The sequence below is a fragment of the Sinohyriopsis cumingii genome, chromosome 18 (genome assembly GCF_028554795.1).
Source record: "Sinohyriopsis cumingii isolate HCF-2022 chromosome 18, ASM2855479v2, whole genome shotgun sequence".
NCBI classification, from domain to species: domain Eukaryota; kingdom Metazoa; phylum Mollusca; class Bivalvia; order Unionida; family Unionidae; genus Sinohyriopsis; species Sinohyriopsis cumingii.
The window spans coordinates 7993946-8021485 of NC_142978.1; the positions used below are offsets into that span (position 1 = coordinate 7993946).

Consider the following 27540-nt stretch of genomic DNA (forward strand, 5'->3'; position numbering starts at 1 on the left):
AAGGAAGAAGCCTACATTATCAATTTTGAGGTCGAAAGATCTTTGTCAATGCAATTAAAAGAAGACAAATTCTTTCTATAGAACAACAGTTCTTAAGCAAATTTCATGGGTAGCTTGCACTTGAGATACTGAAAAAGCATATTTATTTTTAGGTCAAAAGGTGGAAGGTCAAGGTCATTTTTTGAACTAAAGAAGAAATACCATTGGAAACAAAAATACATTATCCAGATCTGTTGAGCATGTTGCATCAGGATTGTCATGTTTAGAAGTCTTCCACCCTATTTATATGAAGAAAACAAAATCATTGCATCAATATGTATTTCCGTTAGGACCGCTCCAGTGGCCTAGTGGTTAGAGTGTCCACCTTGGATGCGGGAGGTCATGGGTTCGATCCCCGGTTGAGTCATACCAAAGACTTACAAAAATGGTACTAGCAGCTGCCTCGCTTGGCGCTCAGCATTTAGAGGTTAGTGTTAGGACTGGTCAACCTGGTGTCAGGATAATGTGGCTGGGTGGGACATCATGCTACATGTCTGCATCATGATGCCCCAGTGCTAGACATAACTATAAACTGCCACACTGCAAACATCGTAGCGATATAACTGAAAAATTGTTAAAGCTATGTTAAAATTCAAAATCACACATCACATTTCCATTAGGACAGGTACTATAAGCATTTGAGAATTGAGAGGGCAATAATAATACAGTTCTCTCTCATCATAATGCTGTCAGTTGTTTAGGCAATAATAATAGTAATGTACTTCTTCACTATAATGCAGTATATTGTCTGAGTAATCATAATACAGTACTCCTTCACTATAATGCTGTATATTGTCTGAGTAATCGTAATACAGTACTCCTTCACTATAATGCTGTATATTGTCTGAGTAATCATAATACAGTACTCCTTCACTATAATGCTGTATATTGTCTGGGTAATCATAATACAGTACTCCTTCACTATAATGCTGTATATTGTCTGGCAATCATAATACAGTACTACTTCACTATAATGATGTATATTGTCTGAGTAATCATAATACAGTACTTCTTCATTATAATGCTGTATATTGTCTGAGTAATCATAATACAGTACTACTTCATTATAATGCTGTATATTGTCTGGGTAATCGTAATACAGTACTCCTTCATTATAATGCTGTATATTGTCTGGCAATCATAATACAGTACTACTTCATTATAATGCTGTATATTGTCTGGCAATCATAATACAGTACTACTTCATTATAATGCTGTATATTGTCTGGGTAATCATAATACAGTACTACTTCATTATAATGCTGTATATTGTCTGAGTAATTATAATACAGTACTCCTTCATTATAATGCTGTATATTGTCTGGGTAGTCATAATACAGTACTTCTTCATTATAATGCTGTATATTGTCTGGGTAATCATAATACAGTACTACTTCACTGTAATGATGTATATTGTCTGAGTAATCGTAATACAGTACTCCTTCATTATAATGCTGTATATTGTCTGGGTAATCATAATACAGTACTACTTCATTATAATGATGTATATTGTCTGAGCAATCATAATACAGATCTCACTATAATGATATCAGTTGTCTGGGCAATCGTGATACAGTACTCATTATTATGCTGTCAATTGTCTGGGCAATCATAATACAGTACTCCTTCATTATAATGTTATCACTTGAAGCCATATGAGATTGCTTTATACTGAAGTACATGATTCTGGAGCATATAATTTTATGATCACTTGATACAGGTACACCAGTATGGAACTTACGGCTCATGGTCGCATTCGCCCCATGAGCTGTTTTTTTCTGGTTATTTAATACATTGTGGCTCTAAAAATCACTATGGTCTGCGCCCTAGAGGAAGATGAACTGTTTGACTTGATGAAGTAGGTTACATAACTATACCTGTCTTACAACAGGACCAGCATTATGATGACTGACTTGATGAAATAGGTTATATGACTTAACCTATCTTACAACATTATGATGACTGACTTGATGAAATAGGTTACATAACTGTACCTATCGTACAACATTATGATGACTGACTTGATGAAATAGGTTACATAACTGTACCTATTGTGCAACATTATGATGACTGACTTGATGAAATAGGTTACATGACTATACCTATCTTACAACATTATGATGACTGACTTGATGAAATAGGTTACATAACTGTACCTATTGTGGAACATTATGATGACTGACTTGATGAAATAGGTTACATAACTGTACCTATCTTACAACATTATGATGACTGACTTGATGAAATATGTTACATAACTGTACCTATCTTACAACATTATGATGACTGACTTGATAGTGAAGGAATGCTGTACTCATAAAAATGTATTCTTTGAAATTAAAGTACAGGCTAGCATACAGTTGTCTCTCGCTATAGTGACTTACAGTCTGATGTGTAACACTTGTATGGTCTATGATTCTATATATAGTGTACCCGTTGAATTTAAATGCTTCTTTGTGTTTGGTGTCCCACCTTTAATTGCTACGTACTTTTATGGCGCTCTTCATCAGTGCTATGGTAAAGGATCACTGCATTAGTTTGTAGTTAAAATATGATGCTTTGAATAAAAAGTATATTGCTTTGAATCAGCTCTCAGTTTATAACTTGTATCAGCATTTTGAACTCGTTGCTGTTCATCATTGCATCATCGCAAAATGAGGCAGCATTTAATGTTCTGGTTGTGACATGGGAATAGCTCCCTCTGCATCCATTGTCAATCAATAATTTGCATTATAGCACCTTTAAAAAATAGAGGCATTACAGCTAGTTCTTCAACATCAGTTAAAAGTGATGATTTAATGGATTTCCATGTAGCCGTTACAGCATTCATTTCTCAGAATACATGAATAATCACTTCCAATCCATCTTCGACAACACACTGATTCCTCAAAGTAAAGTTCCTCAATGTATTGGTGCCCTTATTATAATGTAACTATGTTCATGGATGCCATCAAAATGAGATCATTTTGTTCTTTTGCTGCTACATAAATTTATATCATTTCATTTTAGTGCTTGGCTGTTGATAACCAAATCTAGTGAGATTTCAGATTGCTCAATAAAGAGATCAGACCACTAATTCACTTCCGATAGAACATAATGTTAATACATTAAAAAATGAAAATAATGTTTTCATTAAATTGGCATACAAAGCAATCAGGCTTTCATTCATTAGAGTTAGAGAAATTTTCAGCCTGGGGAAAAAATGGTGTTTTGCAGCATTTTCTTTAGTCTTTTGCTATTAAATGGGGAGGGGGTAGGGGGTAGGTTCCTTGATCTGCACCTGATCACATGGCCATGCACCTAGAGTTCATGTGCTATTTTGTCAGTAGAAAATTAAATGTAGGATATCAAAATAAAAGTAAATATTTTGTTGTTAACTGTAATACATAGATTGAAATTTATCAAATAAATTAGGGAAGGATATGAAATTACTTTTTCTAATAATAAATATCTTGAAGCAACATTTTCATGTGCATGATGTTTTTCATCTGCTTGTATTTTATTTAGAAGAGATTTCATTATATTTTAAAGTCTCCATTTATTTTCACATGGTACAAATTTGGCTCTTACATTTATGATTATTTCTGCAGAGAATTGAAAAAGTTCTGAAAGTGTTATACTTCTCAAACCATGGTAGTCCTGGTGTACTTTTATTCTTTATTGCCATCTAGAATTGTATAAAAGTCAAGTCCAAATGCAAACATACACCCTCAATACCATTGTCTGCCATTGCATACTGTGCTGGCAAGATCATTGTCTTTATTTCTTGTCTAACAGACTGCATAGATCATGATCTGGCAATGCATTAAGCTGGCAGATCTGGGTCTGTGCTGCAGTGCAGTTGGATCTGGTTAATTTTTTAAATGTTGATTCTGGAAAAAACTGGAAAAGACCTGGAAATTTATATTTAGAAAAGTGTCGGAACCATGAAATGTTGATTCTGTTTATAAATACAAACATAATAAGATGATGGTAACATTGAGCTGGTGAATGTTTTCAATTGTCATTTTGAATTTAAAATTTTTTTAATTAATTATTGTCTGTTAATATTTATAGGTAGAATAGAAATAAATCTGATTTTTTTTAATTTAAAAAAATTGCATAGTATTTAACAAGATGAAAACGTCTGTGTCCCATGAATTAAAGTTGATGTTTTTTAAAATGAATTTTGTGAAATGATGCTGAATGAGGAATTAGAATTGACAAAGACTTACAGACAATGCAGTATTGTGACTTTTACATTGCCCAGGGTTAAGTATGGATTTTCTATAATATATTGACCCCTTTCTTTGTTAATAACACTCTTGGTTGGAGATGACATGCTAACACTGCAGGTTATTGTTCATGACTCTTTAGTATAAATCTGCAAAATTCAACCTTTGTGTGGTTAACAGCAGGAAGATTCTACAAGAACAATTTCTTTCAGAATCAAGTGACATCGCCAGCTGTCAGAATCCTTCTTAAGCATCTGATCCCCATGGTTACTTTTGATCACATGACCAATTAGAAGATAAATCCAGGTGATTGAATTTAATATTAGAGGTCAGCAGCATTGCAGCTTTATGACAGTTAAAGATAAAGCAGAGCAGGCTAGGATATTTTTGCATGTGCAGTGTACACTCCACTGTGAACAGGATAAGTATGGATTTTCCATGGTATAAAATGTTGGCATATCAGTTTGGTGTCTATGCTATTGATAAAATACTGGCAGACCAGGGTCCATGCTGATTCAATGATAAAACACTTGCAGATTGGTGTCTATGCTGTTGATAAGATACTGGCAGACCCGGGTCCATGCTGATTCAATGATAAAACACTGAGAGACCAGGGACTTTGATGTTTCTTTGATAAAAACAGACTTGATTAGCAAGTTATAGATACTGTATGATGTCCTTTAGACATTATGCAATTGGACATATTGTTTTCGGACAAACATATGACCCAATGTTCACACGACCTTATTGTTGTTTTCATCTGTATCTAAGTGATTGTTTTTGTGTGTTGTGCATGAGTGGCTTTTAAATAATTGTTGTGAAACAATGTTGTCATGGAAATTGGACTGACTGTTCCAGCCTCTATGCATTGTTTTACCATGTCAAGATATATGAAGATAAAAAATAATAATAATAATATTTTTTTCTTCAGAATCAAGTGGACATTAAGGCTAGAGATGACCGCTATTTTGTGCTGACATTTGTCCTGTGTGGCTGCATTGCAGGCATTCTGCTTGCAGTTGTCGTGATTTACTTGATTCGACGTAATACCATCTCCAAGGAGAAACTTGCCCAGTTGTCCTCTACCACCACTGATGTAAATGAAGCTTCGAAGGACTACCAGGTGAGTTATCCCCCTTTTATACCATCTGGTGAGATGCCTTCCCTAAGTACCAGGAAATTATTTCTGTTTAAAATGCTAGTTATCCCCATGAAACATGATGTCCAAAAAGATGCAAAAATTAGTTGTTAACCTCTTCAAGGTCATAGTTCAAAATAATCAAATAAAATTATGATATAGATGTAGTTTTTGTACAAGTCAGCCACCAGACAACATAGGGCAAATTTACTTAATCATGGGTCAGGGAGGTCTTGGGGACATGCTCTCCCATGGTGTCTGTTCAAGTCATACCAATACTACTGTCATCATTCCCTCCCACTAAAAAAGGAACAAGATGAAAATTTGTGGAGACAAAGATTTTTGTTCAGTACTTTCATCATCAAATGCATGAATAATATTGATGTTTTAAAGTGCTATGCAGCCACCCATAGACTTGTGTTCAGTGAAGTTTAGCCTTTTTTTCTCTCAGAGCATTTGCATGACAAATATGTCCATAAATCTTGTATTCCATGGGAAGAAACTAAAAGTGGGTCTTTCAGTTATGTATGAATGTAGGATGCAAGAAAAACATTTTGTTGTCCAGCTAAATTGGTTTTTATAGACCTTTTCCTTGAAGTCTTGTGTACAGCAGGGTCCATAAACAATGACTATAGCATAAGCAAGTCATGGATAGTGAGAAAGACTCAAGTTTTGGCTGAGTCTGGGCAGTTGGTGCTTGGGTGGATAGAGGGCATCTAACAACTTCTTTGGTTCATAAGGCTTTTAATTTCCATCAGTTTGCATGTCAAATAATTGTCCAATGGATTTTATATTACTGGACATTAGATCTTCAGAAATTAATTCAAGTAAATAAATTCAGGTTTTTAATAATAATCAAGATGGCATGCACTACTCACGAATTTGTTCATCAGTAACATTGAGTTGCCTCCATTTCAATGTGTAGATGTATATTCATGTAGAAAACACAAAACAAAGCTTGTATTTATAAACCATTGGAGTTGAACCCATCATTAATTTCTCAAGATAGCATGCACTTTGTTGACAGCATTTGGCAATGACAAGGCTCGACTCCATGTTGTTTGTAAACACAGATGTATGTCCATGAACACCACATCACATTTGGATAAAGGGGAAAAAAATCAACAGAAGATAGAGAAAGACAAAAATAAGTGTTTTTTATCAGTTTTCAAATATATTACTGCAAACTTTGAAGAATAATCCATACATCAGACAAAGAAAACAACATAAAAGTTGTTTTTCGTGTGTGATTTTAAAATGAAATTTGGCTACACTTGGGTGCGCTCTATTTTTAGCAACTTATATTGTTTTGCCTGGAGACAATCTGTTAATTAGCACCTTATATTGTTTTGCCTGGAGAAAACCTGTTAATTATAACACCTTATATTGTTTTGCCTGGAAACAATCTGTTAATTAGCAACTTGTATTGTTTTGCCTGGAGACAATCTGTTAATTAGCCTCTGTAATTGTTTCAAAAGATCATTAAAGCCTCAAGTAATTATTACATCTGCTTTTTTATCCTTTGATTTTACAACAGTTGGTTGCATTCAGGACCGCTGGGGCCAAAAACAGATATAATGCTGAAGGTCCTGGGATTTATGAGCAAAAACAGTTCCTTATCACTAATTATACCTATTAATTAAATTGTATATTTTCAAACTGACTGCCTTCATGGGCTGTGGGTCAGACGACTCTGATTTAGGCTGTGCGATGGTGAAAATTGTGCTGAAATTTAAAATTGTGTTGAAAGTGTTTTAATCTCCGTGGGCAGAAGGATACATAAATTAAGGATTGGGTGCAAATTTACATGAATCATCATGTGGGCTTTATTTTCAAAAAATGTAGAAATTACCTCTTTTACTCCTGTACGGCATTGCTATTGTGGACCAGAATTTCAGTTGGTTTAAGAGTGATGGTAGCCAGGATATGTTAAGTTTCTTCAATTAAAACAAATATGTTTAATCATGTTAAATGAATTGCACCCCTAGTTCAACTGACTTTAGCATACCTTGGGGTACTATCACACTACAAAGAACTAAAATGTTGCTCAACAGTTTGACAAATGCAACCACTAGATTGTGCCTGGATTTACTCTACAAGGAAGTATAGTACAAATACGGCAGTTAAACTCTTAAGCTGTGAAGCAGTGTCAATATGGGCTGCCAACTGTGAGATATTCTTGAAATTTTGACCTCCAGTGTTTTCTTCATGCTGCGTGGAGATTAGTAGCTCTTATATCAGACCACAATCGTTATAATGCTCCAACAGATTTTAATCTACACTGTTTTGTTCTATTGATGAATTAGAATGATTGATGTGTAGTACACATAAAGGTTTTTAAAAATCTATGAAAGTTATTGGACATGTTCATAATTATTTTAGGCTGAACAAAATTTGGTAAATATATAGATTTTTGTGCCAATATTGCTTGTAAGTTTGAGAGATTATAAAGATGTATATAAAATTTTTACTGACATTCACATTCCACTATGATGTATTGCTTCATTTCACTGGACACATTCTAATGGCACCAGTCTGAACATTTAGTTAATTTTTTGGAGTGAATCACATTCTTCAGAAATGATTTCAGAAATGATTTATAAAAATTCTGTTTCGAGTTGAACAACTAAATGTGTCTTCAGCATTCTAGATTCCACTCATGCATAACTAAAAGGCCTCACTCATAATTCTCATTATTATCATACTGAGTTGAATAAGAGAGATTGGTGGTCATAATAAATATAGTACGACCCAGCTATAACACGTTCCATTATAACATGAATTTGGATATAACATGGTCCTGGCATGGCTCCCAAAATTTCATATCCACATGTTTTTCTTGTAGGAAAAAAATATTTTTTTGTTCTTTAAGGTACAAAAAATAACACGAAAAAAGCGTTATGATTTTGGGTATTAGATTGTGTATAAATTCTAATAATAGATTATCATGTCGTGGCACCTGAAATTTCATATACATGTACATTTTTTTATTATTATACACGAAAAATTATTTTTTCTTCTTAAAAGTATGAAAAAGTAGGTGCAAAGTATTCATGGATCACACTAGATTTCACCAATGTCACAAATTGAGACTTTGTTTTCCTTATTGGTGACAAAGTATACCATCTGGTGATTTTTTTGTATGTGACAACATTGTTGGCTGGAAACTTGTGTACAATCTTGGGTTTGGAGTGGAAAAATTCAATTTCACCATGAAAGGAAGCCACAAATCTGGATATAAAAAGCACTGGAATCAGTCTATTGTTAAATAAACAAATCCTTTGTTTATACTGACAAAACATCATAACAGTGCAATGTTATATCATGATGCATTTATGCTAACATCTGACCTGAATACTGTATGCTGTGATAAAACTCAAATAGCTACAATCAACAACCTTTGAAAGCTGGAACAGCAACAACTACAATTGACCAAATGATGGCTACAAGTTTTTGTGTTCTTTTTAATGCACCCAGAAAAACAATAATTTTGTTAAAATTTCAAAGAAAACTGATTATCTTTGAATCACTGATTGTTCTATATGACTACGAAACAAGTGAAAAAATGAAGTCTCAGGCAATGATCTACAGTTATTTGATGTTGCCACCAATATAACAAACAGTCATTTGTTTGGTCCTTGAAAGTTGTTCTAGCTGTGACTTTAATAACACCATGCAACCTTCATCAAAGCAAGCTGACTAAATCTTCAATAAAAATAAAGCAGCTTTCATACTTTATTAAAAATGAAATGGAATCTGATGGATTGTTGCATTTTCCATGTGACTGGAAGATGTTTTCTGTATTGTGAAAGTTTCCTTTTCGCAGGAAAAACATTTATGCTTAAGACCGCTATCCCCTACCTTCCGCCACCTTTTTTGGGGTGCATGCATCTTTTCTTCAACTGACTTGGTTTGTTTAACATGGTTTGGTCTGTAACACTGTCAGGTTCAACCATCATGCTATAGTAGGGTCACACTGTATAAATATGAAAGAACAGATACTATACATATTTGCTTGTAAATGGAATCACAAACTTAATGGAATCAAATCTGCCATCACATAATGTGCTTGCAGATTTGGGTACATGCAGTTTGTTAGGAGTAAATCATCAAACAAACTACAAAGACATTGATCTGCTGGCACATCTGTATGAGGTTTTCATAAAAAACAAAATTGATATTGTATAGTTGAAAATCATGCAAATCTGATAACTGGTGAGCTGCCATGGCTGCCATCTTGACATTTTTGTTTTTGTCTGCTGAATACATCATCCTTTTGACATGGGGTTTTCAGTAAATAACACCGTATAAATGTCAGCTTGGTCCTTACTGAAAATGGTGTACATACATCTAACATTGCCGCTTAACCCTTTACCTCATGCAAGTGCTTTTGGATGCCTCTGCTCCATTTGCATGGAAACGCCTTTGGATGCCTCTACTCCATTTGTATGGAAGCACCTTTTGATGCCTCTACTCCATTCGCATGGAAGCACCTTTGGACACCTGCTGTAAACGTATTTAGCGGGTTTTTGTAGTGCCACCTTTGGGGAAAACCCACCCATTAGATACCTCATTCATTGCTGTGAATGACTATTATGTCAGATCACATGGTAGCTTTTTATGCTGTGGTCGAAATCTGCTATTTAAAGTAACTGGGTCGTATTTTCCACTCTCCAAAATGGAGGTCATGGATTTCATTCAGTACTTTTCACAATTAGAATCACAACCATGAAAGCTTCAATAATTTAGGTAAAGGCTCTGACACTGATGTAGGCAGCAATTAGTTTTTATAAATTATCAAATTGAGATGACTTAGTGATGTAGATGCAGACAAAGAACTTGTAAATTTCGAGTATGAGAAATGGCAGCTACGGTTGGTCATGCTGCTTCACTGACTTGACAGTGAGCAAGTTCTCTCAAGATTTTAAAGCACATAAAAAATTCTTCTGTGAAAAATAATTACACATCTGTAATGATCGAACTTCACTCCAAAATATGTCCATACATAATAGATATGTACCAAAAATGTAAAATGGTTAAAATTGCTGTTAAATGTAACATACGCTATACTGCTTAACAGTTAACAGGCAGGCCTATGTGTATGGAGTCAAATAGGTAACAGGTGTTCTATTTATAGCACACTGCACCGGGTAACTTTGCTACATGTGTATTGGAGGGCTAAAAAAGCCATACACTCTATGAGGTAAAGGGTTAAGTGCCCATCTTGTAAATCTTGTTATGGCAATTCTTGTGACATCCAGTATGGCCACCATGGCAGCCATCATGAAAATCTTGCTGTTGGTACTCCTTCTGAATGGATTGCCATATAGACATGAGGTTTTCACTAAAAAGACTTTCCAGAGCTGTGGAGTTGTTTTGTAAATAAAAATGATGCTGATCTGACATCCAGCAGTGGTTTCCAAATTTTTTCTTTGCAACCCTAATTTGGCCACAAACAGGGACTCCCAACCCTCCGGTTTATGATACAGTTAAACATTTTCATCTGATGACCTTACTCAGAGTAGCAACTCATTTGAAATATTGTTTTCATTAATCCTCCTGAATTATGAATGTATTTACATGTGGTTTTTCCTGAAAGACTTTTTATGGTGCTTTGTTGCTCCTAAATGAAAATGGTGCCCAACACACATTCACTATAGACACCAAAGCAGCCATCTTGAAAGTTTTGTTATCACTATTCTTCCTGAATAGACAGATGGTCATATAGAATCGATAGATGGTCATATGGAATAGATAGATGGTCATTTGGAATAGATAAATGGTCTTATTTATGTTCTCACTACAGACTAGTTGGTCCAAAATCCTGAATAGATAGATGAAATGAAAAAGATGATGATCTGAAATCCAATGTAGCTATTATGGTAGAAATGTTAAAAATATAGACTAAATGAAGTTGATTCTGATTGGTTCCTTGATATTGCTTGAACAATTGATTATCCACCAATGTAGCCTGGTTATATTTCAAAATGGCAGTAGGAGGTGTGTTATTTCAAGCCAATTATAAGTTGTCAAAAATCAAATACTCGTTATCAAAAATCAACCATAACTCAAGAGCCACAAGAAATACCAATAAGTGTCTAAAAATTGTCATTATGTGCATTGCCATGTTACTGACAGACAAGGCTTCAGTAACTGCAATCTTTTATGAATAGATTAGATCAAATTTTAAAGCACCATCATGAATACAGATTTAGTGTGGGGGTGCGGAGCTGAGTTATTGGACTGGTAATTTGGGAACATGCAGACTTAAACATAGACAAAAAAAACAGTTTTATTACCAGATTTTGCATGTTTTAGTTCCTCAAGAATATCAGATTGGACTCAGCAATTAAAAAGAAGAAATGATTTTCTCTTGGATTCCTGGAAATTCTTTTCAGCCAGTATAGCATCAGTCCAGTCAAGGGTCTCTTGTTCTGTTTTAATTCCATGTAAGGACACAGGCATGTTGGAATGCCCGTTAGTGTAAGGTTTCTTGATGATAACCCAGAAAACTTTTATGGTTTCCATAAACAGGTTATAAACGAGTGATGTTATTTGCTCTTCAGTAGATTTTCGAATGTGAAAAATTTGTTTAACTCAGAAGAAACATTGTTTGCTTTGCAGCGAAAAGTTTTTGAGAGATAAATTACAAGAAAAAGGTTTGATTTTTTTAGACTAAATGTGTTGTCTTCAAGTAGAGTTGTCAAAGAAATGTTTCTGAGCAGCAGGGTTCATAAAGAAGGACTGACGTAAGCAAGCACATTGATAGTGAGGGAGACTCAGTGCTTGGCTAAGAGTCTTAGCAGGTGGTGGTGGTGGTTCTAGACACATTAAGTTATCCATCTTCAGGAGGACTAATTATCTTATTTCTGTTTAAATCAACTTCAAATCTAACTTTTCCAGATTCTGTTAGTTTCATCACAAAGCAAATTGAGTCTAATTTTCAGAAGCTCTTTCTACACTTTGAACTCCATTATCTAGAAAACAAATTACATTAATCTAGCTGCAAAAATGTGAAAAAGTTGAGAAATAAAATTACAAGAAGAGTGTTTGATTTTTATACTTCCTGTGTCACTTTCAAGTACAGTTGTAACATAAAAGTTCCCTATATGCTTACTCCTTGGACACGTGGATATATTTTTGCATATGTTCTGTTTTGTATGTGTGTGTTTGATTTGGATTTTTAATGTAGCTTTAACAATTTTTCAGTTATGTCTGCAGTGTGACAGTTTATAGTGATGTCTAGTACTGGCTTATGCCGCAGACATATTGCATTATGTCCCACCCAATCACATTATCCTGACACCGGGCCAACCAGTCCTAACACTATAGAATACTTTGTGTTTTTGCAGTTTGGCACATGTTACTGAGAATATATGTTGTTGTGGGTTTTACACCATATTTCAGCACATGACAGGCTATACATGGTGGTCAGTATAACTGGTGGAAGAATAACCGGGGAAAATCCCGGTAAGAACCACCGACCCATGGAAAGGTACAGGCAAGCTTTCTCACATACCCAAATTGGCCGAGCTTGAGATTTGAACCGGCATGGACAGAGTTGAGATGGCAGTGATCGGTAAAGGAGAGTGCTTTAGACCTTCCCATGGTCCCAAGAATATATGAATTAATGTACTGAACAACACTACCTATCAGACCATTTTTTTTTTAAAAAAAGCCAATCAAAGGAAACATAACTTTTTACTTGGCTTAATGTGCCAGCAATGTCACTGCATGTCATACCCAAAAAGACTTTGATTCTGAAATTCTAGACATGATATTATCGGAGACAGATTTGTTATGAAACACTTTGCTAGACTACTTATTTTGTACATGACAAGATCAGTAATATGATAGAAAACAATACCATTAAGAAAAAATTGTTCTAAATGTTTTATTACAATGCATCATTTAATACAAAAAACGTTTTCAGACACCATCTATACTTGCTTTGCGCCCTCCCAAATATGTGTTTCCCATTGCACTGATTTTAAAATTAGGGTAGGTAGGTAACTAGAGATGATCCTAGGATTTCATCATAAGGGGTATTTTCTCTCCTGTCACAAAAATAAGGGGAAAGTGGAACAGAAATGAGGGGGAGGAGGAAACGGTTATAGTTCAATATTTACATAACACTTTAATATCCATCTCGCTTTCTCGCTGTTCCAAAATGAAAATCTTCAAAAGATGTTGCCTATAGCTTTATATGCATCAATCTGTTCATTGTTTCTCAGCTTAATCAATTTCTTTCCTGTGTGTGAATAATATTCTGTAATGAGAACCCCATGTCTTAATATGGCTGAAGGGCACATACATAGCTTAATGAGAACCCCCATGTCTTAATATGGCTGAAGGGCATGTACATAGCTTAATGAGAACCCCGTGTCTTAATATGGCTGAAGGGCATGTACATAGCTTAATGAGAACCCCATGTTTTAATATGGCTAAAGGGCATGTACAAAATATAGCTTAATGAGAACCCCATGTCTTAATATGGCTGAAGGGCACGTACATAGCTTAATGAGAACCCCATGTCTTAATATGACTGAAGGGCACGTACATAGCTTAATGAGAACCCCATGTCTTAATATGGCTGAAGGGCACATACATAGCTTAATGAGAAACCCATGTATTAATATGGCTGAAGGGCATGTACATAGCTTAATGAGAACCCCATGTCTTAATATGGCTGAAGGGCATGTACATAGCTTAATGAGAACACCATGTCTTAATATGGCTGAAGGGCATGTACAAAATATAGCTTAATGAGAACCCCATGTCTTAATATGGCTGAAGGGAATGCACATAGCTTAATGAGAAACCCATGTCTTTATGTGGCTGAAGGGCATGTACATAGCTTAATGAGAACACCATGTCTTAATATGGCTGAAGGGCATGTACATAGCTTAATGAGAACCCCATGTCTTAATATGGTTGAAGGGCATGTACATAGCTTAATGAGAACCCCATGTCTTAATATGGCTGAAGGGCATGTACATAGCTTAATGAGAACCCCATGTCTTAATATGGCTGAAGGGCATGTACATAGCTGAATGAGAACCCCGTGTCTTAATATGGTTGAAGGGCATGTATATAGCTTAATGAGAACCCGTGTCTTAATATGGCTGAAGGGCATGTACATAGCTTAATGAGAACCCCATGTCTTAATATGGCTGAAGGGCACATACATAGCTTAATGAGAACCCCATGTCTTAATATGGCTGAAGGGCATGTACATAGCTTAATGAAAACCCCATGTCTTAACATTGCAACATAGCGGGCTTAGCTTGCAGGAACTGTCTATTTTTGTCCATCCAGCATGTACATCAGACTCGTATTTATATCATTTTGGCGCACAGAATCACCTGCTGGTATTGCCATTCAGGGTTCGAGACTAACTTTTTAATTAGAAAGCCCACAGGACTTCCTGCTTTTAAAAACTGGGGGTCCTTCTGACTGATAGAAGGTCCTTCTTGTTTACAGTTATACTTACTGAAAAAATGTGTAATCTTTACAAAACAATAAAACACACATGCAAGGTTGTAATTTTATTACAGTTTACATTAAATTTGTTAACAGTTTATATGCTTTGTTTTGTAAAGCTAACAAATCTTGTGTGTGTTATTTTTTATCATCAGCATAATCATCATCGTCATTAGCATCACTGATGCACCATCCGTTCCCATTGCAACAATCTTTTTCATTCATTAATTCCCAGAAAATTTTGACATAAGGCCTACTTAGTAGCATGACTGATGGTTTCACTGTCTACATTGGCTACATTTTCTGTACGAATAAAATGAATTTGAACCTAAATTATTATTAAATAAGCTATTAGATCTAAAGTTAAGTTGGTGGTTTAAAAAGTTTATAGTATTATAAATGGAATGGATCTAAATTTAGATTTCTGGCTTAATAGTTGAAATTCATGGTATAAATATAATAGAATAAAATGAAAGTTAGTAACACTTTCCTTCCACTCAGAATAACACATACAAGTTGGATAACCAATATGGCCATCAAAGGGGACATGTTGACAATCTTGTTATCACTTCTCCTGAATAAAAGATGATATCAACATTAGGTTTTCATGATATTTAGTAAAACAGGTGTATTATTGCAGCTGTAATAAAAATCTTGTGCGTGTGTGTGTACACACAGAGTGTGACTGTGTTGGGTCCACAGAACCCACCTGTGTTATGTACGGAACCATGTTATAAGCAACCTGGTCAGTTAGCTGAAGAAAATGATGCATACACACAAAAACATTGCCTGGGGATAGTGGTGGGTATAATAAAAACAGGTGCAAAAATACGTGTTTTTGATTAAATGACGACAAAACTGGTCTGAAATACATTTTTATTGAAAACTTACACTTGTGTATTGTAATCCAGAACGCATTAAGCACTGTATATGAAAAGTCCATGAATTTGAGTATAGATCACATGTTATGAAATTCACATATCAGTCACATCCCATTAGAAAATGCAAATAACATATACACTGTATGTAAAAAATGGTAATCCTCATTTGATCTATATCCCATTGTCAACAAATACATGTCACCAAACAATTCACTATGATTTTGTTGCCAGTATTGACATGGGATTTACACTGAAACACTAATATTGTATTTAGTTTGTTGTTAATGAAGATGGCACTGCCCTTAACATAGCACATGAATGTGTTAACTCTAGCATGTAAAAAAATACTTTTGTTACCAAGTTTGATTTGTTGCAAGAATACATGAATTGGCTTTAAAATTCAGAAATTACAATGAATAAAGAACAGAAGAAACAAATTTATGTTGGATCCCTAGATGTTTCTATTAGCATGAAGAGTGTCAGTCCGTTCAATGGAATTGGAACACATTCATCCACAGTGTGTCAATTTCTTACCTTGCGAGACAGCAGTATTTTGATTTGAACTGCTTGGAGAATCGGTACAGCTATGTACCACCTGAGAGTATTTTGATGTGAACTGCTTGGAGAATCGGTACAGTTATGTACCACCTGAGAGTATTTTGATGTGAACTGCTTGGAGAATCGGTACAGTTATGTACCACCTGAGAGTATTTTGATGTGAACTGCTTGGAGAATCGGTACAGTTATGTACCACCTGAGAGTATTTTGATGTGAACTGCTTGGAGAATCGGTACAGTTATGTACCACCTGAGATACTCTTGGAAATGTTTAATAAATGCGGTTTATAAAAAGTTTTGAATTGTTCAGATTTTACATGTGTTACCCTTATCTGTTATATAAATTTCATCAAATTTTCGATATCTTTACATTTTATAATTTATCTGGTTGTACCTATTTATACATTTATTCAGAAGGCTTTATCTTGCAAATCTTTTGTGTAATTTAATTGGATTCTTTAACCTTTTGTAGACATCATATAGGTACTGTAAAACATCACTGCATACATATGTACCCATCTTTATGTGGGTATATTCAACTGAAAATGGATTTTAAAAGTTGTCTCTGGTGAGGAAAAGAAATGTTTGCATGCTGCAAGTGAATCATAACTACAGTATGTTCCAAGAGAATTTTTGATAAACCATGCATTTGAATATAGTGCTGTCAATATTAAATTCTAATTTCTAATTGTGATTGCATCTCAGAGGAAATTTACACATCTTACATGTTGGTTAGGATCAGATCATAGTAATGAGATTGTCCAGCTTTTTTCATTTTTCCATGCATGTTAGAGTAAAAACATTGATCATAAACATCAAAATTTCAGCAGCAGGTTTACAGTTTTCTATTTCAAAATTACAACAGTAACTGTGCACTGTGAGACAACTGAGCCATGGGAAATGTAATTTTGGGGAGTTGCTGTAAATACCAGTACACCTGAATGAGCTAATGCGTGAAAACAAGAAAATTCCCCACAATGACAGATCAGTGGTAAAAGAAATTTTAAGAATGCTTTGTACATTAATAAACCCATCTCAAGAACCACACATACACAGTCATAAAAGGAAAATACAATACAGACTGCTTAGACCTTTCGTTGTGTAAATGTGTTCTGTGCAGAAAAGTATACTTATGACTGAAATAAATGTTTAGAGTGACGGTTAGACCACAACTAATGCCATGCTTGCCAGTTAATACCTTTAGCAATAATCAACAGTTTGGAATCAATATTCATCGCATATTTCTTAACCTACATCTTCTGAACCCATTGAGATATTTTAATGACAAGGGAGTTCGTGTCACATACAAAATGTGATTTTTTCAGTTCATGAGATGGGAGGTCATGTCACAGACAAGATGTGACTTTCAGTTCATGAGATGGGAGGTCAAGTCACATACAAGATGTGACTTTGTCAGATTAGTATTTTCTGAGTTATCTCCATATTTTTTTAACATTTATTTTCTGAGCATACTGTATATACTCACCTGTAAGATGAGTCCATCTGCACACTGTTTGATACCCACCGAGGCCAGCTTGAGTTTGCTGCCTGTGTATGTCATTGGGAATGGAAGTTGGTTCCCATTTCCTCAGCATGATGTTGCCAATAATGTGTTAAAAGTGCCAGCGTAACCGATAAAATGGCTAAATAATGTTAGTCAGAAATTATCTATAGTTCGAATAACAAAGACTTGCATTTAACGGTTTTGTAATTAGAAGTGGCATATATTAGCCACCCATAATGTAACAATATCTGTCTGAAAAATTTCATCACACATTCAGGTGTAAACGTTTAAACTGATCTCATTTGTGTTGATTGAGTAGTATCACAGGACAAGAGTTTATCCTTGAGTAGTATCACAGGACAAGAGTTTATCTATGAGTAGTATCACAGGACAAGAGTTTATCCTTGAGTAGTATCACAGGACAAGAGTTTATCCTTGAATAGTATTACAGGACAAGAGTTTATCCTTGAGTAGTATCACAGGACAAGATTTTATCCTTCAGTAGTATCACAGGACAAGAGTTTGTCCTTGAGTAGTATCACAGGACAAGAGTTTATCCTTGAATAGTATCACAAGAAAAGAGTTTATCCTTGAGTAGTATCACAGGACAAGAGTTTATCTTTCAGTAGTATCACAGGACAAGAGTTTATCCTTGAGTAGTATCACAGGATAAGAGTTTATCCTTGAGTAGTATCACAGGACAAGAGTTTATCCAAATTAGTGTACAGTTTCAACTCTTTCTGTGATCTTTTTCATCTAATTTTTATGAAATGTTCACAGCTTACCTAAATGTCTCATGTCAATTGCTATGATTTTTTTTCTCAAAATAAATATTCCAGTTGGATTTTACTACCTATGCTAATTATTTGGTGATGGATTTACATGTTTACTTGTATTCAGATGATTTACATGTATACTTGTATTCAGAAGGGTTTACATGTATACTTGTATTCAGTTGGGTTTACATGTATACTTGTATTCAGAAGGGTTTTCATGTATACTTGTATTCAGAAGGGTTTACATGTATACTTGTATTCAGAAGGGTTTTCATGTTTACTTGTATTCAGAAGGGTTTTCATGTATACTTGTATTCAGAAGGGTTTTCATGTATACTTGTATTCAGAAAGGTTTACATGTATACTTGTATTCAGAAAGGTTTACATGTATACTTGTATTCAGAAGGGTTTACATGTATACTTGTATTCAGAAGGGTTTACATGTATACTTGTATTCAGAAGGGTTTACATGTATACTTGTATTCAGAAGGGTTTGCATTCCTAAAGATTCAAGTAATATTTTAAGACTTTAAACTACATTCTTAATTTTTATTTAGCACTGTATAGCCAGAATTGTGTCGATGTGCAGTTAAACCCAATACGTAAATATTTGCATAACTATTTGCATAAATATTGTTGACATTATTGTCACATAGCAACATGGTGTTTTCTGTACAGCCACACAATAACTGGATTCCATGACTTGTTTCATGTCATGCATACAAATGTTCAAGTAAAACTGCTCAGAAATGGCCTAAGGTGTCTCAGATTACCAAGTCTGTATTAGCAATGCTGGATTTGGTTCCCACAAGCAAATTAGCACAAATTGAATTCTAGTTGTATCGTAATATATTTGCAAGCATTTACACAAGATTTGTGCAAATTGTCCCCAGACAGCAGTTAGTCATTGTATTACCAATTCATTTTTCTTGTTGCAGTTCCAATTTGATTATTTTAAGTTTATGCTGCATGTGACAAATGAACATTGACCCATAATGCCATGCTGCATGTGACAAATGAACATTGACGCATAATGCTTTCTGTCAGTGGTCATGAATGGACATTCATTACCATATTTTCTTTAATGTATCATGACATTGTTTGTATTAAGGTATTTAAATAATTGGAGCCACAAAGTATGATGTTTATCTGACTTTGTCAAGGTCACCATATTGAAGCTTGATATGGAAGCTGTATCCATCTCTAAAACGTCTATCCTCACAAAGAATTAAGGTCATTATAAAAAATTGTTTGAGCTTGGAATATTGAGTTTGTAAATTTGGAGCTAAATAATGTGGCCAGCTAAGAAAAAAGGTGGTAGGTCTCAGTATCTGTACATGTTTCTAATCTTTATAGTACAAGTTCCACACACCAGAAAAACTGGCAATAATAATGAAGTACAATAAACAAAGAGGGAAAAACAATTTGCAGACAGTGCAGATAGTTTATAGTTAGATTCAAATTAACATTCTAATCACTGAAAGTAGTTTAGCTTACTTGAAAGGTTTATCACTTTTGAATTAATCCCATGGCCTCCATTTTGGGAACAAGATTTTCAGAGGCTAATTGCTAAAATTGGAAATTTTAGTGTGAATTTGGTATATTAAACAGATGTGCCCTCCCCCATTTATTTTTTTCACAAAACTTGGATGAGTATTTACCACCAAAAAAAAATGATTTGATAAAGACTATGTTCCCAGATGTTTGAGATATTGAACAGGCTGGCACGCTGCTCTTGTTTAAGGAGAAAAACTTTTTGTTTTGATTTGGACATTTGCTCCTGAGTACCCTTTTTAAAAAATCTCTGGTTTGTAACTGAAATTCAGGAATGGCAAGAATTACCAGAAAAATGCCAGACTATTTTCTTGGCTGCCATCTGAAAATTAGACAAATTGATTTATGTTATAATCATTTAAAATACAATTTATTTTTTCATAAAAGATATAATACTGTACTTGCTTAAAAGTTGAGTCTAACTGCAAACAATGACCTGAACCAGTGTTTAGCTTGACTGTTAAGCATAACAGGAGACAAATCGTATAACTTTTTTGTAGTGTTGGTGGTGGTGGCAAAGACATCAACATGTGTCTGAATTAGCTCAGCTTCTCCGATATTGTTGCATGCATTGTCATGAAACTTAATTGGTATATTCAGTGTGAAGGGTAGGCTGAGACATCACAGAAAAAGGAGTTTACAGTGACCTCATTTTTAAGTTCCACTTACCTTGCTTCCTCTGCAGAGTTCTCATTTAGTAAAATATGACATTTTTACTATGAAAGAAATAGACTTTAGTAGAATAATTAGATTCCCGAAACATTAGTTTTGGTGTGAGAATTAATCCTTATTGAATTTTGTAATTGTAAATAGTGAGAGGAAGGGGGGAAAATAAAAGCGTGGAATTGCAGAATTTGTTGTACTTAAATATTTTTTTAAACAAAATTCCTCTTACAGAGATTACAAATTTACCCTTCTCTACCCCACCCCCACATGTTCGGAACTTGTCACTTATATGCTTGCACCACACTTTATTCACATACAGAAAGCCTGGTTTGCTCTCATTGAAAGTATATTTTGATTGCCCTTAATCTGAATTTCCCAAGTGACTATGGAGAGCCAATTTACACATTTTACTCATAATACTTTCATATCAAATCCATGAGTCAGCCTACTTTCAATTAAGTTTTTTCCCAACTGGAATTCATTCTATTTTATTGAATGCATTAACTCTCATATTGCATTGCTGTTTTCTAATCATTTAATTGCTAGACCTGTACTAGAAAGCAGTGTATGGTGAACAGTGTCAGAAATGTTGTATTGAAGTAATGTCAGTCTACTTTAGGCTCATATTTATACTACTGACTGGTTTACTGCCTTATTTAGCTGGATAGCAAAAATCCATTATATTCCAATTGATGAATCAGATGCATCATCAACCAGTAAAGTTTTATCAACCTCTACAGCCAGCTGTCAGGACAGTTTATCAGTTATTGCACACATGCAATTCCAGTGAACTGTTGACTTATCCTATGACATGTAATTTAAAAACTTCTTGAACATGAAACTTGAGTTGCCAATTCTGGACCTTTGGACCATATGTAGCTTTATTCAGAATTAAAATTATGAACATGGACCTTTCAGAATCATCTAAACACTGAATCTTTCACTTAGTTCTTTCATTTCAATAATTCATATGTATTGTATATTTCCTAACTAATGCCCCCCTCCCCCGGTCTTTACATTTTCCACAAGGAAGTGGGAGCATTTATTACAGCTCATTAATGAAAGTTAAAGTTGTTCTATTGATATATTGTTATAATGACCACTTGTACATGGGGGGGGGGGGCTGTCCTCTTTCTGCCAACACATTTTCCCACTTTGAAGCTGGTTGACGTAGGACTAGCAAGTGTTTAAATGTGCCACCCAGCTATTGCATGATGTTTAACACTACATGTGTTCCTGTGACTTTAGTAATTTTTACTTTGATGTATATATTGTAACAGTGTGATCATTTGAGACTGATACAGCATTTTGTTATGATCATAGATCTGAAGTAGATGGGTACTAAAAAGCATTATACCAGTCTGCTATCATATATGGCTGCTACTACTACAAATAGAAAACATTTAAACTACCTCTTAAAAGCTGCAGAGGAGAATTTGACTCAGCTTTAGAGAAAACATGTATACAACCTCTCCAAAACCAATCTTTAGAATTTGACCAGGCTTGGCAGAATGCAATTTTGCATGAAGTTCTTTCATCTTGAACAAATAATGCAGGATCACTGTCAAATATGGCCACTGTTACTAAAATAATTAAAAACTTGAATGACTTCACAGAAACTGTTCAGCAGAATCAGATGCAATTTGACAGCATTCTGGTAGTAAGTGTCTTTCAAATTTATGCAATTCTTGCTGTCTCACAGTCAGAGATGGCCACCATTGCCAAATGTTGAAAATCTTGTAAAATATCTTCTCAAAAAACACTCAAAAGGAAATTTGATACATTTTACAGAAAGTATTCTGGCACGAAAGGGCTTATATGTTTGTGCAGACTATGTCAATTTGCTATTAAGTATGGTTGCTGTTTCTAAAAATAAATATTTAACATTTCTAAATAACTGCTTGACAGATTTTGACCAAATTTGGGAGAAAGTATCTTTGTTTAAATACCTTCAGAATTTTTACAAATGATGTGTAATATAATGTAAATATACATGGAATCTAAATTAATTGAATTCTGAAAGTATTTTAAAAAATGCAAGTGCTGCACAACTATGATGCAGATTGGGGTAGAACAATTTTCAAATTAAATTTATGCCCATGGATAACAGTAGTGACAAATTTTTGATTCCCCAACATAAAAATCTGCTTAACCAACTTGAAATTTTGAATGTAATTCCATCATAATTACTCAATTATTCGCAATGTGGCATTGTAGCTCTTGCATATTATGTGAGAAGAAATGCTAAAATATGGGTTTTCATTTCATGTAGAGAATCCATTTTATTGATTTTGCATCAAGGCAAATGTTTTTATATGAGATAGTATCCTGCACAAGCTAATTGTCCAGCTAGACTTTGACTTTGTGTCATTTGAGTTGGCAAGCTTCATTTTAATTGTCCAGCTAGACTTTGTCTTTCAGTCATTTGAGTTGCCATGCCTCATTTTAATTGTCCAGCTAGACTTTGTCTTTGAGTCATTTGAGTTGCCATGCTTCATTTTAATTGTCCAGCTAGACTTTGTCTTTCAGTCATTTGAGTTGCCATGCTTCATTTTAATTGTCCAGCTAGACTTTGTCTTTCAGTCATTTGAGTTGCCATGCTTCATTTTAATTGTCCAGCTAGACTTTGTCTTTGAGTCATTTGAGTTGCCATGCTTCATTTTAATTGTCCAGCTAGACTTTGTCTTTGAGTCATTTGAGTTGCCATGCTTCATTTTAATTGTCCAGCTAGACTTTGTCTTTCAGTCATTTGAGTTGCCATGCTTCATTTTAATTGTCCAGCTAGACTTTGTCTTTGTCATTTGAGTTGCCATGCTTCATTTTAATTGTCCAGCTAGACTTTGTCTTTCAGTCATTTGAGTTGCCATGCTTCATTTTAATTGTCCAGCTAGACTTTGTCTTTCAGTCATTTGAGTTGCCATGCTTCATTTTAAATGTCTAGCTAGACTTTGTCTTTGAGTCATTTGAGTTGCCATGCTTCATTTTAATTGTCCAGCTAGACTTTGTCTTTCAGTCATTTGAGTTGCCAAGCTTCATTTTAATTGTCCAGCTAGACTTTGTCTTTCAGTCATTTGAGTTGCCATGCTTCATTTTAAAGTTTTATTACCCAGTAAGCTACAGGGGTCATGGATGTAACTACACCTGGATAACTATCCATAGACTGTCCTGTGCAGTTTTAATAGGTCCTTCAATTTCAAGGAATCGTTTAAAAAGTATAATTAGTTATTTTTACTTGAAGACCAAAGTGATGAAGCCTTCACCATCAATCAATATATAACAACAAATATTTTATTTTGCATAAGTTGAATTCAGATTTTTTAAAAGTTCAGTTCGAGTTTACATCAGTGACTTTTGGTGTTTATCTGTAGTCCTGAATAGCCCAGCTTTGAAAAGCCTTTTCAAAGTCTATGAATTTTCATATTATGAACCTTGTGTTACCCCAACTATAAATACCAATATAAATAGTAAATCAGTTAAATCATTGACCAGTAATTACTAGTACCAATGTTAAATGGATTTCTTATGGTAGGAACTATACAGTCTTTGACCTATGAATACCAATTACTATAGTAAATGGATTCCTTTTTGCACAGGACCTATGTCGACAGCGTATGCAGAGCAAATCCTCTGAGAAACCAGAACCACTTCATGCTGCCTCCCGAGTCAGTAGTGTCTCTGAACAGCAGGTTCGCAGTCCCTCAAGTCGTAGCAGCACTTCATCCTGGTGAGTATTGCATTTCATAACCCCAATTTTCGCTCTCTTGGTCATTGACCAGAAGAATTTATGGGATGGCTTGTTCTCCGTCATCAGTTCATTGTCCACTTGTGATTATTACTCATCTGAAATGGCCTTGAGGATTGCCATGAAACTTTGCATACACATCTATTGCAAGGTTGGTTTGATACTAAATGAAAATGGTTGCACCTGTTTATCCAATATGACCACCACAATATCCATCTTGAAAATCACTGCTGTTCCTGGTCATATCAACATGGAGTTTTGCTGAAAGATTTCACATGATGTCTTGTTTATGCTACTGTATATACTCGCATATAAACACATTCACGTATAAGCCAACCCCCAAACTGAACAGGTATAAACACTAAGAAGTGCATGACCCCTATATAAGCCAACCTACAATTCAGAGTCATCTCAAAATGCACAAGGTAAGTTCTAAATGCATTTATTTAGGCAAAGCTTTTTTTTTTAAATTGCATGTATACTTATTTCAAGGTTAGAGTGCATGATTATTAAAAAGAAATGCTATAAAAGTAATTAATTTAATTTTCTGTTTTCTTATTGTTTCTGCCTAATTTAGATTTGAGTATAATTTGATTGAACGATGACAAGAATTTAGCATTCGCAAGTTGCTGTAACACTGCCTCTCTATTTTGACTTGATCATTGTTTGTTTATGTATTATTGCATTGGACATTTTATATCAGTTCACCGGTAATTATGTTTTTACTTTACTTTGAAATTGTAAATACCAATCTCATTAAAATGCAATCCCAGTATGACAATACAACAAACAAAAACAATACAATTCGATGCTAATACCATAAAAGCTGAGTTGTAGTTTACTGTGATGTAAGCAACCTTACACCATACCTGTCAACTTTCACACTGGAAGCGAAAAAACTCAGGTTTTTTGGGGTTGCTCCTCGCCTACATCCTGATTTCATAATATCTTCCAATTTTTGCAGAGAACTCCTGATTATTACATTATGTCTTCAATTTTCATTTCTTCTAAGCAAGAAGTCCTACAAGTTCTGTTGTATCACCTGTGAATTATTGTTGTGACGAAATAATTACTTCACTATAAAGAATGCACTTCTTCCATAAATGGAATGTTAAATTTAAACATTATTTACCTTAAACTTTTTTTTTTTACCTCTACAATAATACAAAAATAAAAAAATAAACCAGAACAAAAAAGTAAACCACAATAAAATCATCCACAATTAATTTCAATCCCAAGAATAATCACTACGAATGCTCCAACTCCATCTGTTATAGTGCCATTCCCACAAAAGAAACTTACACGAGTGAACACCTGGCATTTTTATACCATATATATCAATGATAATTGCCATCATTAAATAAAAAGAAGGAATGAAAATGAATACCATGCAGCAAATGTGTCCTCAAAAAACTAATTCAGAATACATGTGTTATAATAAACAATACTGAATGCTTAACAAGTTGACAATAATGGAAGATGGTCGGATATACAAAGAGGGGAAAAAGATGCCACATGTATGGTACCATGAGGCTGGCTATTTTGGTACCTTTAGTTCAACAAAATTGGGAATCCTTTATTTGCCAATCAATTGCTGATACATGCGTAACACACAATAGTGTAGAATGAGGTTTCTTTGAAATACGGTGGAGGGCCAATCGTTTTCACAAAATAGTTGCATGGTTAAGGATTAACTTTTAATTAGTCATGCTGGCTTTCTTGCTTGTTTATTTAAGACTAATCTTTATCTATTGTGCAGTTTGACCACAGCTGACCAGAATATGAAAATAGGTCATGTCCTGGGGGAAAATAGGGCACGTCACAGGGAGAAACGGCAAGTCTTTTTGTGAATTTCATGCATATTTGACCAGGAAGATTGATGAATATTTAGTGAAAACAAGGCTTTAAAAATGCCATGAAAAACCTCCCAATTTAAGGTCCCATCTCTATTTTTTTTATTCAGTCTCCCGACTTGGCTTTTGAAAAGTTCATAGGTATGCCTTACACCCCGTTTTACAAAACTACGGCAATCGTGCTAATATTAAGGGAAAAAAGGCAACTACACATCAATGTACTTATATACTTACCGGTCAAAAGTACCTCTTATCACAAGTCAGTTTCAGGGTTTTAATGATTAACTGACCTGAACTTATGTCGCAAAACGAAAAAGATTAAGCGACTATCAACATAGGAGATGCTAAAACATCAAGCTTTCCATTGTGTGGAAAGTTATGATGTTTGTTCAGCTAAAACACAAAACTAAAATTGATCAATGATGATCTTAGTTGAACTATATGAGAATTTTAGCATTTATTATTACCATTCTTCATGAACATGTAAGTTATAATGGTTATGTGCCTTGTACAATTAAAGGTGTGTACCATTTTAAAAATATTACCTCAATTTATAGGATAGCTTATATCATTGAAAATAAGTAACTCGTGAACGCGTGATTCAAAGTAAATGGAACAGCTATTAAGGACTAGCTGAAATGATATCTGGGAATAAGTAAGGATTTAAGTGATGCTGTGCACGTGTTGCACTATGTAAGTACTGTATATAATAGTTCAGCATGGTCTCCCTGGTAAACTCAACTGGCCTGTGAATTATGAAGTCTGTATTTACCTTTAATTAGCATCGTGTTGGAGAAATCAGAAAATATACACATGCAAAATAATAACAAAATCAATCATAGTACTGTGTACATGTAACAGTTTAATAATTGTCTGGTTACCAAAAGTTACTCATTTTTTTTACATGCCTATGTCTTATGACATGGACAGAATTATTGTTTCATGTCCCAAGATTTACAGCCATTACAGTAGTCAACAAAAAGACCTAAAAATTGTCAAGTTTAGACATTAGCCTGTGGATAAGTTGACCCCCCCCTCCTTCCAGGCCTTTATTTTTTCCTAAATTATTCGCCTTATATATGTGAGTATATACGGTAAATGAAAATGATGCCACTCTGACATCCAGTGTGGTC

The 27540-nt window shown here is 34.5% G+C and overlaps 1 protein-coding gene across 1 annotated transcript in view; it reads left to right on the forward strand.

The window, feature by feature from the left end:
* LOC149776034 (receptor-type tyrosine-protein phosphatase N2-like) overlaps nt 1-27540 on the forward strand; it is a 520769-nt gene that overhangs the window by 423353 nt on the left and 69876 nt on the right. The window contains exons 11-12 of the mRNA XM_089941917.1: nt 5185-5376; nt 24406-24536. Coding sequence (XP_089798043.1) covers nt 5185-5376; nt 24406-24536 — 323 coding nt within the window. The remainder of the gene's footprint in view (nt 1-5184; nt 5377-24405; nt 24537-27540) is intronic.